Raw genomic sequence first — 18502 nt, forward strand, 5'->3', positions numbered from 1 at the left:
GCCAATTCTATGACTTTGAGAAGTCTGTCGTTATCAAGGCAAAATTTTCTATTTTGTTCAATTTAAATTGTGTAACATAAATGCTAAGAGATAAAAAAAAACCCCAACAGTTTTGCATTGATGCAGATTCTAATACTGTACTTGGTTGTTAGACTGGTGACAATGCAAATATAGTAAGTAAAAGTAAAAGCAAGTGAAAATTTCACAGACTAATTCAGGAAATAAAATACTAAAGAAAAACCTATCCAGGTAATATTAAAAATTATAAAGGTATCAAAAATAAAAAATAAATTACATAAGTTATAAAACAGCCTACCATAACTAAAAAAAAAAATGTGGTACATGTAAGTAATGGAACCTATGCTGTTAAGAAATAATGATTAATACAGAGAAACCTGCAAAGACTTACCCGAACTGATGCAAAGTGAAATAAGCAAAGCCAAGAAAACAATATTCACAATGGCTACCACAATATAAATGGAAAAACCACAAAATTACCGAAAATAAATGTTGCTAAATTATAAAGAATAAACTCAAAAGCAGAGATAAGAAAAGACCCATTCCATTGCAAAGACGGGGAGAAAAGGGGTGTGGAATATTGCATATGAAGCCATATTTTTCAACATGTTGATTAATTTTCCTGAATGTTTTTTCTTTTCTTCATTTTCTTTCTTAGAAAAGAATTTTGTATAGGGATGGCTCCCTGAGATGGGGGAAAGAAAAGGATATAGACTAATATTTAAGCAATGTCAGAACAAAAAAGTCAATAAAAATGTTTTTCAAAAAATAAGGACAATCAAATTTATACCTGCTCTTCTGAAAATACTAAATAAAGCAATTCAATTTAACAAGAATTTATACTGATTACTATATTGAAAGTCGAAAATTATGAAATCAAGCACTTACTTTAGAAAAGCGGCCATGTTTTCTTTCAAAGAATCTGAAGCTTGTTCCAAATTTATTGACTTTGAACATACCTACGGATTTGAATGGTTATAGTTGGAACAAAAACACTATACAGTTATCCATTCCACATCGTGGGGGTTAACTACTTCATGCCCCCTTGATCCAGAAAATTTGCATAAAATTTTTTGGCTCTCCCTTTGTACCAGCGAAGAAGTCTGATTTTTTTTTTCCTTTTTCTTTTATAGGATGTTTACCATAGCTTATTGTAAAATTTTGGTATACTTATGGTATTAAAAGATAAAATATGTTGATACTATACAAATGTTTTATGCATTTCTGAGTTTCTAAACTTTTTCTGCATTGTCTGCTGACCTTCATGTGTCTGTGGTTTCCACAGAAGTCCCAAAAAATTCCTATTTAATTTCTTATGTCGACCCACAATATATGGAAACCATGATGAGGGAAGTTGTGATGTGGAAGGGATAACTGTATAATGTCAAAAGGCACTTGTCTCCCCACCCCCAACTACTACAGAAAGCTGCAGTGCAGGCAAGTTCCATAAGTGAAGCAGTAATAAACACAAAAGTTTCATAATCCAATTATTAATACAAAATTAATTATATTTTCAACAAAGGATAGCATTTATATGCAGAAAACAGTTTGTTCAGAATAGACAGCACACAGTTATCTCACTGTTTCAGGAGATAGCAATTAATTAATTCCCTGAACCCATATCTACTGCCACATCAGAATAAATGTTGTTTGGGGAACTGACCAACTAATATAAATAGTTCTCTTAAACAGCAATATCCATTTGGTAGGAAAGGGTGACAACAGGCTATCGGAGTTTAATGAAAATATTCATTAAAATATATCCAATTTGTTTTGCTTTCAAACTATTAACCAAATAAGTATGTGATCTTGGTTTACTTTTCCATGTAGATTTCCATGTTAACCAAATGATACAAATATCTCATCTAGTTGGAATTAATTTACTTTGCATCAAATGAGATAATAAGCTTTAACAAAATGCTTGTTATTGGTCTTTAACAATCACATGCTACTGTGCTAGAACAAACAATCCCCCTGCACCCCCCCAAAAAAACCTTTTTCTTCACGTGTGAGACATTAACAGTTCTAAATGATAATTTTCTCATTTTCAAGATGATTATAAAATTAGCATCAAATATCTCAGTACTTAAAAGTAGGAACCATAAACTAATATTTAAACATTTCATTGCACACCTCTTTACACATTAAGATAATATACACATGTACAAATTTTAAGTTCTTTTGAAAAGCATTAGATATTAATAAGGTATTAGTTATTGTGTACTACAATTTTCTATGAAAATAAAAAAGAAATTACCATGATTCATATGTGTACATATGCTTTTATACAATCCTAGGAATAACCTAGAGAAAATAATATGATTTAAATACTATTTGGCAAGTGATTATAAAATAATTACATCTAATTGTACAAATGAACAAAAAACGAGAAAACTTATTACCAAACTTCTAAAAGCTGGAGATAAGTTTTAAATTAGAGAAATGGAAAATTTGAACTCTTAAAAAAAGTTTAAAAGTACAATTCAACAGAAAAAATTTCTTACCTCAAGAAGAAAGTCTATTTTCTCTTTGTTAGGTCGAAGAAACAGCTGGTTAAACTGAACACTAATTGTTCTACCCTCAAGTATATCACGTACTGTGTTACAGGCAGAAACTTTGAAACAAATTTCATCTAGAGCTTCATTTCTGTAAAATACAAAATAAAAACTCTCTTAAACTACATAATTATGAATCGAAAAGTTTGTTACAGAAACTAAAAAATATTACTCATTTATTCTAAAACAGCTGTCACAGTGTCCTTTCCTAGATCTTTACTCCTCTTTATGATAATAACAGGGAAAGCCTTAGCCAAATCTAATTAGTATGAAAACCAAGTCTGGAAGGCTGAGGAAAAAACCTGGTTAGTTTCCACTGTGCTAAGAAGACTGGGTAATTTACTTGCTTAACCAATGGAGGGACTGAGATCCCATACCTGTAACTGCTAATAACCCACATACACAAAGTAAAAAGCCCCAGGGCTCTGAGGATTACAGAAGAAAATCCGAGGGAATGAATAAAGCATTTATTAAGTGCTTACTATGTGCAAAACACTGTGCTAAGTGCCAGAGATTCAAATAGAAAAGCAAGTCAGTCTGTGCTCTAGAGTTCTCGTTGTCATGGGAGAGATAACACATATGGAAGGTTTCAGATGCAAGTCAGATGGAAAAGTCCCATGATGCTTAGGGTGCAGCCACAAAACAGATGCATCTTTTTTAATGTCATTTCCACTGATAAAATCCTATCAGTTTCTGATGCTGAACTATTTTGGTACAAAGTGCCAAGGACTTTGGTGGCAATAACTTTCCATTCTGGTTCTTCAGTTAACTGTGGCTGAAAAAATAGGGGCTACTTTCCAGGACAATGGCTGAGGGCACTGGGCTAGAAGCAATGCTACTGCCCATACTCTTGGGTTCAGAGTCCTGGGTTGTCTCCATCGGCATCTGTGGGAAGTTGGTGGTCAAGGCAATGGTAGCGGTTACACTTGCTGCCTCCTTTCTCTCCCTCAGTGCTGAGCTGAGTCTGCTAGGCTGGTTTGCCTGCTTGGACCCTGGATAATGGCTCTGAGGATTGGGCTGGAAGTAAGACTGGTGGCCCGGGGGAAGCTGCCACTCTGAAAACTGTTATGCCTCTGCTTGTTGGTGGTAGCTGCTCAGGCAGGGTCCCTTCCCCATCATGATTTACCATGAAATCAGGAAGGAGAAGGATAGAACTCCAAACCTGTGCTACTAAACCAAGCAGGCTACTAGTAATCGCCAACATAAGGTCCCGCACTGCCTTCAATAGTCTGACTCCATAGAAAAAAATAAGTAATGACTAGGGGCTGTTTCAGAAGAGTTCCAATGCTCTTACTACTGGACATACTTTGCCTGAAGTTGTGTTTGCAACCCTCTGATCTCATTTTTTTTAGAAAGCCCTCCTGCTTCAATAACTGGTACCTGGCAGAGAAGTCTGAAACAGTGAGACTGTTTTGAACGTCAGACAAGAGAAAAGAGAACAGTCAGGAGCCTAGAGATGTTGAGGAAAGAGGCAAGAGCCTGAACTCTTGACTGTGGCAATTAGAGTCAAGAGGAGATGCAAGCAAAACACTCTGGCAGAGGAGTTGATAAACCTTAGCAAATAAGTTTGTTTTTTCCAAATATCTTGTGAAAGCCTAATGTGAATGCTAGCTTTCCCATAGCCAGCAGCAGAGAGATGAGGAAGAGAAGTGTCACAAATATGTCCTATTCATAGCAGATGCAAAAAACCAGACAGATAATGTACCTCTGTCCATCTCATAACAAATTTGGGCCCTATCATAAGAAATTTCTCAATAACAGGAACTGACATTCACACCACACTTCACGTACAATATCCCATTTAATTCCAACACCAATTCTGTGAGGCAGATACTAAAAGTATTGCTGCCATTTTACAGATTAGGAAATTGAGATTCAAAAAGATGAAATGTTTGTTCACCATATAGAGGTGGGATTTGAACTTGGGTCTCTCTCAAATCCAAGGACATACCAACAATACTCTGTATAATGTGATGAAATCTGAGCGGGTTTTTTTTTCTATAGCCGAAAATGTACTCCTGCTTTTATCCAAGTTTATATACAAGTTTAATCTTTACAGTTAAAAACTTACCCTTGGGGCAGCTAGGTGGTGCAGTGAGTAGAGCACTGGCCCTGGAATCAAGAGGACCTGAGTTCAAATCCAGCCTCAGACACCTGACATACTTACTAGCTGTGTGACCTTGGACAAGTCACTTAACCCCAATTGCCCTGCCTTCCCCCCTCCAAAAAACATTTAAAAATTTTTTAAAAAAGTTAAAAAATAAAAACTTACCCTTGCTGAGCTTTCTGGCAAAGTTCTCTTAGCACTGACTGCCTGAATTGAACAGGTAAACTCAGCGTCATATTATCTTCAAGGAATATATTTATCACCTCCTGGAACAGATTCATAGCACTGTATCAATTTCAAAACCCACAAAAGAATTTCTCAACTGAAATTATTTCTAAGAAATGTACATGTTGTTGTGCAAAAACAAGTGGAACTAAGATACCAGGATGTTAAAATATCTCTACTCATAAGATTTAAAATGGGAACCCTCCTCCCACCCCAAAGATCACCAGCAAAATCCCAAAGAAAAATAAGTAATAATCTAAGTCCATGTAAGTAAAAGCAATGCAAGTGATTTTGAGAAGGTCACTTGAGATTCTTTCCATCATCAAATTAAGAATAGAGAACAAACTTTGTTCAATAAATACAATAAAATATTTAAAACATACTTTTAAACTTTCATGAAGTTAAATTTACTCATAACCTCAAAGAATAACTACTAAAAATTTTTATATCCCATTGTGTTTTGGCAACTATGAGCACAAATGAGACTATACTGCCTTCTGGTAGTTCCCTCATAGAATTATCTTTGATGGTCAGAAAAGAGAGCTTATTAGAGATTTTCTAGTCTAACTTTTCCATATATTTTATAGATGAGGCTCAAGGTAATTACTCACGGTCACGGCTCAGATTCAATCTAGCTCAGCTTAGATTCAATCTGGCCTGCTGGCATTAGCATCACAAATGCTTAGGGTCCCTAAAAATCTACCCGATATGGTGAATCTTTAATAAACTTTTTCTTTGGCTGAGCAGGAAAAAAAAGATTACCCAAGGTCACACAACCAGGACCATAACCCAGGTATTCAGATTCTCAGGCCAGTGATTCACAATATGCCAGGGACAGTATAAAATTAAAATGAGAGCCAGATCTAGATTATAAATGAGAGATTCAATTTTAAAATATTAAACACCTAGAACACAAGATAATTTAAGGAGGGAAGGATTATTAAAAACTTGGTATCAGGAAATGTTTCTTGTAGGATATAGAATAAAAGAACCCTAAAGGAATTTAGAAACAAGGGTGAAAAAGGTATTAGGAGATAAAAGAGCCTGTGCAAAGGCAAAAAAATGGGAAACAGAATACTGGGTTTGAAGGAACATAAAGTAGACCAGTTCAGATGTTAAAAAAAAAAAAAAAAAGAAACAGTTCAGGTACCACATAGCAAGGCCTTTCCTTATCTTCCCCAACTTCCTCACTTCTTAGTACTCTTGTGTTCCTGAAATTACTTTGTAAATAATTTGTGTTAACTGCTTGTGTAAATGTTATAATCCCTCAGAAAAATATGAAATTCCTTAAGAGCAAAAGTTGTTTCATTTTTGTCTCTATGTACCTTTAATAAATATTTTTGAACTGAACTTAAGAGTATATGAACAAGTGATTCGAAATAAGTCTAAAAAGAAAGCTGCAGCAAGATTATGAAGGACTTTAAAACAGCAAGTGGAGGAGTTTGATTTTGATGCTAAATGCAATAGAGTAAGCACTTACTGTGAAGATACGAAGATAAAATTAGATAGATCCTGTCCTCAAGAAGTTTAAGGGTAAACAATATGTATATTAATATATACAAAATATATATGAAGTAAACTTGGGGTGGGAGGAGAGATGAGTACTAATACCCCAGGGGAACCAGGAAAGGCTTTGGTGTACAAGATGGCACTTCAGCTGGGCATTGAAAGAAACTAAGAATTGTAAGATGCTCTTGTCTTGGGGAGGTGGAGGAGAGAAAATTTAGAACTCAAAATCTTTTGGAAGTGAATGTTGAAAAATAAAAAATTAAGAAAAGAAAGAAATTTACTAACAAAAAAAAGAATTATAAGAAGCTGAGATAACAAGAGAATACAGCCCAAGAACAAAGGAGTCAATGCAAGAGATAGAGGGGCATATCTATATTTTACGAAGAACATTTTGGCAGCTATGTGAAAAATAAATTGAAGTGGTGAGAAAACAGCAACAGGCAACTGAGTTAGAATAGGTACAATATATTCTAGACAAGAGGTAATTATGGTCTGCACCACAGTACTAACCATCTAAGTGAAAAATGGAAGAGATGTTGAAGAGGTAGTTTCATGCAGTTCCTCCTTCAATGGAGATATTCAAGCAGACACTGGATGACCACTCATTGATTATTTGGTAACAAAGACATTTCCTGGGGCATGGGTTGAATTAACTGGTCACTGACCAGTTATAACACTAAATTTCAGCGAGTAGGCAATTGATCACACGAGGAGAGTAGGAAGAGACGTCAAACCATTATACTATTTCCTTTCCCAATTAGGGCTGAAGTTTTTATCATAGTAGAACTCGAAAGTACTATGTAGTCTTCTAAAATAGTCAATTCAGTGAATGAGAAAATAACATACTAGTGATTTCCTGACCTCTACCCAGCAGGTATCTCTCCCCAGGAGGGAATGGGAAAGGGTGGTGTGTTGTGGCAAAAGGAACCCCAAGAAAAACTTATCAGCAGGATAAGCTGTACGATCTTATTCTTTTTGTCTTTATGTTCTGAGCACTTACCCTGGTCCCTGGCAGGCACTTAGTAAATGTTTGCTGAATGACTCAGGCCACCAGGAATAAGAGACTATCTCAGTAATAAACGAAATGGGATCAAAATCACACAATGATTTTTCTCCCAATAATTACCCCCAAGCTATGAGTCCTCGTCATCTGAACAAGGATGTTGACTATTAAGTAGCACTTGTCAAAAGACCATTTACATGACCCCTGCTAAACAGCTTTGTGAGCCCACAAAGAATCTACAGTTTGTATGAGATAAGGCCCCTCTTAAAGCTAATTCAGGTCAAGAAACATCTGTTAAGTGCTTGCTGTATGCAAGGCATCGTAACTCTCTAGCCTTTAAAGAAAGATTGATTATTGGGAGTGTGACTTCTATTTGGACCATGATGACAACTATCCACTTTTTCAATTATGAAGGCCAGATGTTCTGAATCTTTCCTTAAAATGCAGGCTATAGAAACCAATCTTTTAACAAAGATTAGCTTCAAGAAATAATGAAGTCAACCTCCCTCTCCAAATTTAAGGTGATCCTACCACATCTTACCTGATAGTTGCCTGATCTCATACAGATATGGATTTGACTATATGGAGTTGACTGTTGTGATGTATTATCAGAAGGTGCAAGAACATCACAAGCCTGACAATAGCCAGCTAATCGCTTCTCATCTATGGAGCAATGAAGAGATAATGAGCCTATCTGTAAAATAAGAAGGCATTTTCAGTTAGCCATCATGTTAAGCAAAAACAAAAACAAAATCCTAGATATTGAATTTTAACATAACAATTGGCAATAATGAAAAAAATAGTTATCATAGAAAATATAAATAACAAAAACTATTCTTGGGGCTTGGAATTTCAGTCTGAGAATATAAATTCTACCTTCCAAGGAGGTTTGACAGTTTAGTTAACACCAAATGAGTATTTGAAAGCACAAATCAAGAAACTGGAGAACATTAAAATCAAAGCTTAGGTAAATAATTATCCAGATATTTAAAAACAAAAAAGAGCACAAAAACTTTTCTTAGGGGAATGCTCTAAGTAGGAGAAAAAGCAAAGAAAGATCTACCAAGAATTATTATAAGTAGAACAATGCATTTTGAAATAGTCCAACAGCTTAGTCAAATGCTAGACAGATTAGGAGTTTAAATGATTCTCTACATAAACATGAAACATTAAGGTTCAAAGGAGTTCAGGCTTAAGAACACTTAAATTTATATGAACATCTCTAAGGAGGAATGAATAGATATGAGTTGTTATTTACACATCCAATAAACTCAGGTGTCAAGACATAAGATTCAAAATCCTGGTTGACTAGTTTAAAAAAAACGATTAAAATTTAATTTTGCACGTCTGCAATACAATTCAAGACTACAGATTATGAAAAATACCATACTGGCTTGAATATAAATGATGCACCTCCCACACTCACCCACCCAGCCCTCCAAATCTAGCTCGCATGTTTACCTTTGAAATCAACTCTTTGGTCCTGAAAAATTTTTCCCTTGCATTTTCATAGACAGCTGAATTTGTAGAACCTTGTTGGAAGTAAACTGCACCCAAATCATAACATACCTGAGATATGGAAAAAGTAACAATACTCATTTTTCAAGCATAATCAGTAAAATGCATTTTGTTTCTTTAAATTACATACATAAAGAACATGATAAATTAATTTCCATAAGCAATTAATGGTTAAAGTAAAATACTTAAAAGTTTATCAGTGTGGAAACTCCTATCTACCTGCATCTTGAAGAATTGCCTGAGGCTAGAAAGGTTAAATGATTTGTCCTGGGTCCCAAGACCTGGCTCTCTCCAGGTTCTCCTCCTACTACCTTTGGTCTCCTTTGCTGGATTTTCCTCTAGATCAAACTCTAACTGTAGGTATCCCTGGGTGTTCCATCGTGGGTCCTCTTCTCTTCTCCCTCACTATTTCACCTGAAGACCTCACGAGCTCCCATGGATTAAATTACTATCTCTATGCTGATAATTCTCAAATCTACCTATCTTGCCCAGAACTCTCTGCTGACCTCCAATCTTACCTATCCAACTGCCTTTCAGACATCTCTAACTGGCTGCCCAGTAGACATCTTGAATTCATTAACTAACAAGTTGTTCCAGAATCCACCCATATTTTCCAAAGCAAGTTCTACTTATTGTCTTGTTTTCTCCATTCTACAGATAGGGAAAGAAAAGTTACCTATTTACATATAATTCGTAAAACCAGGTCTAGAACTCAGGTCTCTTAAATCCCAGTCTAATGAGTATTTTCCCGCCAACAAATCATGCTACCTATTTCTACAGTACTTGATAATTTTCTTTTTAAAAAAAATGTATTTACACCACAGGTCCACTCCAGGTATTGTGGCTAAGACAGAAATGAAATAGTTCTTGCCCTTGAAGAGCTTATATTCTATCAGGGGAAACAGCACATACACACAGAGGAACAAAGGCATTTGTCAAGGTAGGCCCGGAAGCAGGAAGGATCAGAAAAAGCCTTACAAAAATCTGGTTGTCTATCCCTCAGAGCCAGGGCCAGACCACCTCTCTCACTGCAGACCTGTTTGAATTGGGAGCCTGCTTACAGTAGCTGATAGATATTTCTGGGCCAGGTTTTCTGCCTAAGTGGCAACCACTGACTCAAAGCCCCAGCCCACAGAAGAAAGAATGCCTAAATTATTGTGAATTATGTTAGAGGTTTCCAAATTAACAAGATTTCACCAGAGTTTACAAATTATAACTTCCAACATTAACACATCGATGTACAACAGAACAACCTGAGGCTTGCAACTATATCCAGATGTCTCCTACACAGTATGATCCTTGTTTGTCCATGTATTGCCCCAGAAGTAGAGAAGCCCCAAGTTCGAACTCCAGGTGTGACACTAGATAGAAGGCCTCCTACAACCTAGCTGTATATCCCTTCAAGCTTAGACCAATTCTCCTCTTTTTCCTCTTCAGATTTGAATGCGGAACCTTCTATATAGTATGTGACCGGGAGAAAATTACCCAACACCTCTGAATCTATTTCCTTAACAGTAAAAAAGGGGTAAAAAGTATCTATATCACTTACCTTACAGGGTTGTTGTGACTCAAGTGCTTTTAAAGCATAAGGTACAGGCATACATATGAGCTATTATTCCTAAATTGAGCATCACAGGTATCAATACCACATTAAACTATTCCATAGCCAAGTCGAATAGATGTTAGACTCTCTTCCCACAACACTGATTTCAGATGATACCAAATATCAGAGAACTATCCTTTAATTCCCTCATTAACTTTCTTCTCTCAAAGTCTGAAAGAATTGATGTTAAGGCTTCTACCATCTGAAGCACTGTAACTACCTTGACCCTCAGTACCCTTCTGACTGTCCAGATCTGGCTCCATCTTCCCCTTCCTCAGTTTTTGGAAACAGAATTCTACCCCATTAGATTGTTAACTAAGGTCAGGGGCTGTCTTTTGCCTCTTTTTGTATCCCCAGCACTGAGCACAGTGCCTGGCACATAATAGGAACTTAATAAGTGTTTAATGACTGACAAAAAATTAAAGAAACCAATCCCATACAACTAATAACAAGGCTGCCAAAAATAAAGCTAAGTTTAGCAGTCCTGATTTTTCTTCCCAGGTTATAAAAGAAATTATTGAACACCTTTCTGCCCTCAAGAAAATTACAAGTTAGTCAGAAAGTTAATACACAAATGCAAACTTAACAATATCAAGTGTTAAATTCACAGCAATCAAGGCTACAAAGACCTGGGGATTGAGGAAGACAGCTTTATATTGCTTAAAAAGCTATGAATTTGTTTTGGGGACACAGATCCTTGGGCTTTTACAACCACCAGCTCAATGTCCGCCAAGTCATCTAACCTTAAAATAATACTTATCTATTGTTCACTATTAAAAAAACAGGAAAAGATATTAGAATTAATAAATTGAAAGGAAAAAAATAAATCTTTGGTAGAAAGTTAATAGTAAAGTATCATAAAATTTAGGAGCTTTGTTCTTTAAAAAAAAAATCACACATATTCTTGTTCAAACAAAAACCCAAGTCAAGAAAAGAACAGGAAAAAATTCCAATTAAAGTACAAAGCTGAGCTTATTTCTCTATTTATAAATAGTTTCAAGTACAGTAACAAGGAATAGTTTAAATAAGTACCTGGCATTGCATTTCCTCAGTTTTTATTATTAATCCAACGGTTAAACTCTCAGTTTCTCCATTTACCATACCCGGTTCCATAGCCAATAAATCCAATGTTCTCATTGTATGGACATAAAGATCCTTGTTTAGTTTCAATGCTGCCTCTAATACCAGAATAGAATCAGCAGCTTGTTCCTTTAGCTACAAATGTTCAAAATATATTAAGTTAAAATAGAAATGAAGTAGTAATTAGTAATCAAACAATATTTACCGTGTACCTAAGTGCTTAAAAGAAACATCTGCATCAACTATGACAGAAAGGAACTAGAAAGGAGGACAAAAGACTGAATAAAACATGTTGCCTGCCCTCAAAGAGTATACAATTTCATTGGGAACAGCAAGACACAAACATAATATGGAGCAGAGTATGAAAGAAAGGGATAAAACAAAGAATTATGAGATTTGAAAGGAGGGAGGGACTTCTTTTGGCAGGGGATAAGGTGAGAGGCAATCAGGAAAAGGATGCACCAAAAATGGGGGAGGATGAATTTGATCTGGATCTTGAAAGATGAGGACTGCAGTTGGCAATCTTGTGGGGGTTTTGGGGAGGGGAGAAGAGGGAAAGCTATCAAGGCACAGAAAACAGTGCAAGCAAAACTACAAAAATGGAGAAAACTATAAAGATATTTAAACTCTTTTGACATTCTGAAAAGTTTAATACTGAAAATATTGAAGCAAGAATAAACTTTTACAAATATTTAATAAGACTTGCATTGTTGAGCATAAGCAACAAATATTAATTTAAAATGAGAACTTTTGCTTCCACATTCTAAGTATGTTTCCTAAGATTCACAAGTAATATTTTTAATATAATACTATCAAATCTCTATTTTTTGCATTTAAAAAACATTATTTAATATTTCAAGGCTTCTAAGTATTTAAGGTTTTCTTCAAATTACAGTCTGTAGAAAAGTGTCAGAAGCAAGAATGCTAAATGTGGGTTGGATTAGATGATCTTTAAGCTCCCTCTCTCATCTAAATGTATGAATCTAATAAAAGCCTATAATCATAATCCAACGGCAAAGAACTAAACTTCACTGAATCTTACAGTTGTCATTCATGTAATACCATACTAGATTTTTAACATGCTTGAACGCACTTCAAATTTCTGAAGTTATTAATTGATGTTAACACTCACCACTTTCAAAATGTTTTCTGTTAACTCCTTCTCTTGCTGCATTTGATTCATACTAAAAGAGTGAAATGAAATGGAAATATTTGAAAAAATTCAAATAACAGACGTCAAGCATTCATCTTACAAGTTTAGTTCCCCTTGGTATACAGAGAATTCCTTATATAAATGAAATCACATGTATAGCCCATATCTCTATGAGTAACATAAAGCTTTTAGCATAGTAATGTTTTACATCCACATTTTAATTAATATTTTAGTATTTGCTTTACAAAAATAATCTCAATCTGAAGACAGGCAATTCCAAAACCTGATATTGTAAGGTACTGGAACATAGCAATTTAGAGTGTTCAGATCTGTAACTTCTTTGGAGAAAGAAACTCCCCATGATGAAAATACCTTTTGCCAATGTAAATCTGTAACTTCTCATTTCAGAAAGTTGCCGGCATCTGTGAAAGTTAAGGGACTTGCTCAGGGGTCACACAGCCAATATGTTGTAAAGCTGGCACTTGAACCCAAATCTTCCTGACTCTGACTGGCTTTCTATTCCCTTCACCCCATGATATACCAAAGTATATATGTTAGTAAAAATAAATGATAGTAAAAGTACCACTTCTAAAATGTCTTCGGTGCAAAGCAATCATAACTTTGTATAGTACAGTTAACACTTCAGATACATGGAGAATATACTTCTGTCTTGCTTAAACCTTCAATAAACTTGAAAATAATTCAACATGGGGAATCACTGCATTCTAGCATAGTACAACAACTGATGTTCATAATTCTAATCCTGAACCAACGAAAGAGATTTCTGAAAAGTCAGGGAAGTGTCTGGGGAAAAAATTTCAATAGCTAGCTGCTGGTATTACTTCACTTCTCAGATTTTACCCCCTAAAGATTCCAGGCAAACGAGATATCACTGTATAACGCTATCTGTTTTTCATATTTCAATGTCTGACAATTGAAATACCTACTTCTGATCCTCCTCATCTACCAATTATATAAGACACTGAAAACTGATTAAATTCTAACTAGATCTATTTTCGGTTATATGGAATGAAGGAAAGAAATAAGCATTTATTAAGTGCAGGGCCTAGAGTGAGGAAGATCTAAGTTCAAATCTGTTCTTCCTGACTCTAGGCCCAGCACCCTAGCACTGTGCCATCACCACCAGCTGCTTCTGTATAAAACAGTAGCATAATACGGAATTGCAGATTTCAGGAAACTTTTTGTAGCATATACAAATATGGCAAAGGCATTAATAATCTCTAGAGGAATCATTACATAATATTAATTTTCCATTATCTTCATTTGTCTTCCTTCCAAATTCTTGTTAACATTGCGTTCTAAAGGTCTTTGTTAACACTAATCTTAGTTAACACTAACACCACATCTTTACAAATAGCACAGATCCAGAACAAAAGGGAAGAATATCTGAACCAAAACACTTTCCTTCCCAGTCCAAAGAAAACAAAAGCTGATGACCTGAACTAAAAAGACCCAGGGAAAAAGAAGGCAACCCTGGCTAAACCAGTGATACTATTTACCTGAACATGGAATGTGAGGCAAGAAAAGGAGGCAAAGGCAGGTGAGATCCCAAGACATTAAAGTCAAATTATAGTCATGTATGTAGGTGAGTCTGCATGTGTGTCTATATAGCTTTGAATCATATGTTGCTTTAAAAAGTTGAGAGGAACATCATGGCCCTGATAATAGAGACTATAAGATATCTTCCTAAACTATTAAGGCTAGAACATTTATTTCGTGTATGCATGTGGGTGTGTGGGTGTATGCACGTGCGTGGGATTCTTGTACTCTAATTTTTTTATGTAAACTGCATGGACCAGGAAACTCTGGCTCTTTATTCTTTTCTTTTCCTAATAATCTGGGAAGAAATACTTAATCTATACTATTTTAAGACAGTTAATGTAACTTTTTTACTTTTTCTTGAGGTTTTCTTTCACAATATGACTATCATGGACATGTTTTGCATGACTACACATATATAACCTAAATTGTCTGCCTTCTCAATGAGGTTGGCTGAGAAGGCAGGAAGAGAGAGAATATGGAACTCAAAGTCTTAAAAACGAATGTTAAAAAATTGTTTTTACACGTAACTGGGAAAAACAAAATATTAAATATAATTTTTCAAAAAAGATAGTTAATGTATACTGGACCATTTGAGAAGCAGTACTGAACACAGAGTTAAAGAGATAAGCTGGGCTGAAGTCTCAACTCTATCAGTCACTAACAGTACCACCTCAAGCATATCATTAGCCTCTATAATACTATTTCCTTATCTACAAAATGAGGATAATACTTGCAACTACTAACCTCATAAAGTTACTGTGAGGATCAAATGAGATAAAAGTATATAAACCATATTAAGACATTATATTTTTCTTTGTATAACACCAGGAATTTCTAAAGGGGTCAGTTTTTTAAACTTCAATTCTGACACAAATAGAACTCAACAGTGGATTCAATACATCAAAAACCTTGCCAACTTACACACTCAACTGGGGGGGTCCAGGTTTCACCTGTCTGATGGGGAAGCTACTTTGAACAATTGTTCTAATTGCCCTGAAATAAAAATACAGAAATTAAAATAGTTACAAAGATAACAAATACATTTCCCCCAAAAAAACTCAACTTAACATTTTCTTATACTATAAAACAATTGAGGTTTTGAACAATGAATAATACTGCTGAAATCATTACATAAAGGAACCAAGCTGCTTTTTACTGAGGTTTAAAAACTAACACCTAGTAGTCACAGCAACATCCTGGCAAGTCAAATTTCCTATAGCACCCGGGAAGGAATGCTATCTGTAGAGTCACTACATCCTCAAAGAATGTCCTCACAGAATTCCATATCCTTTGGAAATCCTAACACACAAAAGGAAGATTCTTTTCAAAGTGGTTACAGCACTCAAAAGAGATACTATTAAAAACCAAAGTGGAACTTGTTACATCGAAAGATGCCTAACACGCTACCATATTTTGGACTTACCATCTATTGTAGAGTAATATAGCCATGGTAGTAGTTGGAGGTAAAGTAGATAGATCCATATCTACGTGCTTTGTCCCTGGAGGAACTTTACTGATACACAGCAGTTCATTTAGTAACATATTCAAAACTGGAACAGACAAGCTAAAGGAAAGAAAGCATATTCTCTATTTGTTGGGTTTTTATACTTTTACTAAATGCAACCTCCACTAAAGTCCAATTGTGAAGCCTCACAGCATGGAGACAACTTGAGGTTTTTGAAAGCTGTAACAGCAAAGATCTTAACAAAACAAAAGGCTTTGAATATAGGCCTGTACTGATTTCTAAGGATCAATCTAAGTTTGAATAGGCAAAACTGGCCACCAGGTGATGAATTTTTTTCTTCCAGAGAAGATCTAAGGCACCAAGGAACTGTATATAATTAATATCAATTGTAGTGCCAGCACCAAAATCAACACAAATCCTTGAATTATTAACAAAGAACATTTCAATGTATATAATTCAAATAAAAGTATTCCCAAAAAAAGGATTCAGAGTACAACTCTAAACCGAAGACTAACCTAGCAAATTAAATGTATTTGCATAAAATTATTTTCCTACTGTGAAAACTGTTCACCTTAAAACTATTATTAAAAAAGAAACATGTTTTTCTTTTTTGCTGCTTAAAAACAAATTCATAATTCTAAACAAATAAAATTTGGTTCTAGTACCTCAAAAGATGAGGTATTAATTTTGGAAAGAACTGTGCCAGTAACAAAACTGTTACTAATTGAATAACAATTCCATCATTATCATCCATTTCTTCTAGTTCAATAACCACTCACTTTTACCACTTAAACGTAAAAGTAATTTCTTAACATTTTAAAAAGCATTTCACTTGATATAAATTTTCTATGGCTACAAAGCTGCCAATGCATTCTCTATCAAATTATTTTTTCAAATTAATGGCATAAAAGACTATATAGTCCACAGTACTATTGAATCTTAATCAGTCTCTTTCTTATATTTTACTTTAAAAGCCGTTTATATAATCTTACATCTAGATGTATTCTTCCACCTACTGAGACATTTTCAAATTTAATTAAGAATAGAAATCAAAATAAATTTTCACCTTTAAGTGCCTGACATCATTAAAAAAGAAGGAATACCACAAAACAGTGCTTTAGATAAATTCAGTCTGAAGTTGCATACCTTTTCTCTAATATGTCTAAATCCCATTTCAAATGCGCGGCAACTTTAAGAGCAAGAAGTTTTAAAATTCGATTTCTCTTGTTATCAGCTGGAGGTTGAACCTGGTTCTGTTCATTAATTGAAGGTTTAGAAGCCTGTTCCAAAAACTGAACTATCAGCTGAACTGGTGCAGGATCTAAGTTAAAAAGAAAAGCGAAGCAGTTTCAACTGTGGTGATATGGAAATCAACAATCTTTTTCTCACCTTCACTATGTATCCAATTAACTGCATAAACAGGATATGGCATAACCCACTAACAAATAAGCTCTGTGCTATGAAAGAGTGGGGAGAAATGAGAAATATTTTTCAAGGGGTACAAGGTGAAAAAGTCTGACATGCTACACCCCCAGGCATTCAGCCAAACATGGCATCTGCTACAAGTCCCTATAGACCCCATTTGGTTAGGCAGCACTAATCAAACAGCATCTTTTTTTCCCTCTCTAAATTATCACATACAGAACCAGTGAGCTTTACAGAAAGTGGGCAGTACTGCCCATGTAAACCACTCTACTGCCTGATATAACAGGCTTCAAAGATGATAAATGTTATAACAAGACAAGGAAAAAAAAAACATTTAAAAAAAAATCTCTGTGTACTAGCTGTTAGGGGAGTATACCTTTCAGGATTAAGCTGTGTATCTGTTGGAGTGTTTTAAGTTCTCTAATCCACCAAAAATATGCCCAACTGGCATAAGGATGATAAACATGTCTGTTGACTATGTTGATGATTACCTCCTGACTTCTATTATAGCAAAAACACTGTAACTATAATACTGGTTGTCACCTAGCTTAATATTCTACTAATTTCTATGTCTAAGACTTCTCTAAGACATTTGCCCATTTATAAAATGGAGGTGTTGACCTCTAATTTCTCAGCTCTAAAAATCTGTGAAGTTATTGCATTTTGTTCCCACAACCAACTTGGGAGGTAGGTGGGACTAACATTATTCTCATTTGAGAAAAGAAACAGGAACACAGATTAGGTAAACCAGTAAAATGGAAAGCCAGGTCTGGAAACCAAGTCTAACTCCCAGGCCAATGTTTTATATCCCTTCGAATACCTCAATAGTTACTGAAATACGAAAGGTAAGAAATCCTTAACATCCTCATCCAGTACCACAGCAACTAATGCTTACTTGCTTTATCATTTACAAAGCTCTTTCTTCACCTTGTGAGGTGAACAATGTGAGTACTGGTACCCTCATTTTACAGATGAAACAGGATCACAAGAGTCCTCATACAGTGTCTGTCCTGGGATGAGAAACCACTCTTTGCTCTTTCCACCACGCTACACCACACGACAGAGACATATTCCCACTCCCAAATAATTTATTCAGGGCATACTGGAGAGGCTGATTTCACTGGCATCTCTGGGCTCCAAAAACCCAGAACAAGCTCCACTCTCCAACACTGTCAACCCCAACAGAACCAGGGGTTGTGGAGGTTCCTTTTTTCCTTCCCTCTCCCAGCCCAGCTTGCCAATTGACCAGAGACACAGAGGAACAATGAGCTGCTCCAC

At 35.3% G+C, this 18502-nt stretch overlaps 1 protein-coding gene across 2 annotated transcripts in view; it reads right to left on the reverse strand.

Annotated features, from left to right (window-relative positions):
- Nucleotides 1–18502, reverse strand: part of INTS8 (integrator complex subunit 8) — a 57774-nt gene that overhangs the window by 37395 nt on the left and 1877 nt on the right. For both annotated transcript variants that reach the window (XM_036742289.1, XM_036742290.1), the window contains exons 2-11: nt 16946–17120; nt 15758–15898; nt 15256–15327; nt 12751–12802; nt 11571–11753; nt 8879–8986; nt 7959–8111; nt 4846–4946; nt 2523–2664; nt 907–977 (exon numbers count right to left, since the gene is read on the reverse strand). In XM_036742289.1, the coding sequence (XP_036598184.1) occupies nt 907–977; nt 2523–2664; nt 4846–4946; nt 7959–8111; nt 8879–8986; nt 11571–11753; nt 12751–12802; nt 15256–15327; nt 15758–15898; nt 16946–17120 (1198 nt within the window). The remainder of the gene's footprint in view (nt 1–906; nt 978–2522; nt 2665–4845; nt 4947–7958; nt 8112–8878; nt 8987–11570; nt 11754–12750; nt 12803–15255; nt 15328–15757; nt 15899–16945; nt 17121–18502) is intronic.

This window comes from Trichosurus vulpecula, chromosome 1 (genome assembly GCF_011100635.1).
Source record: "Trichosurus vulpecula isolate mTriVul1 chromosome 1, mTriVul1.pri, whole genome shotgun sequence".
Classification (NCBI taxonomy): domain Eukaryota; kingdom Metazoa; phylum Chordata; class Mammalia; order Diprotodontia; family Phalangeridae; genus Trichosurus; species Trichosurus vulpecula.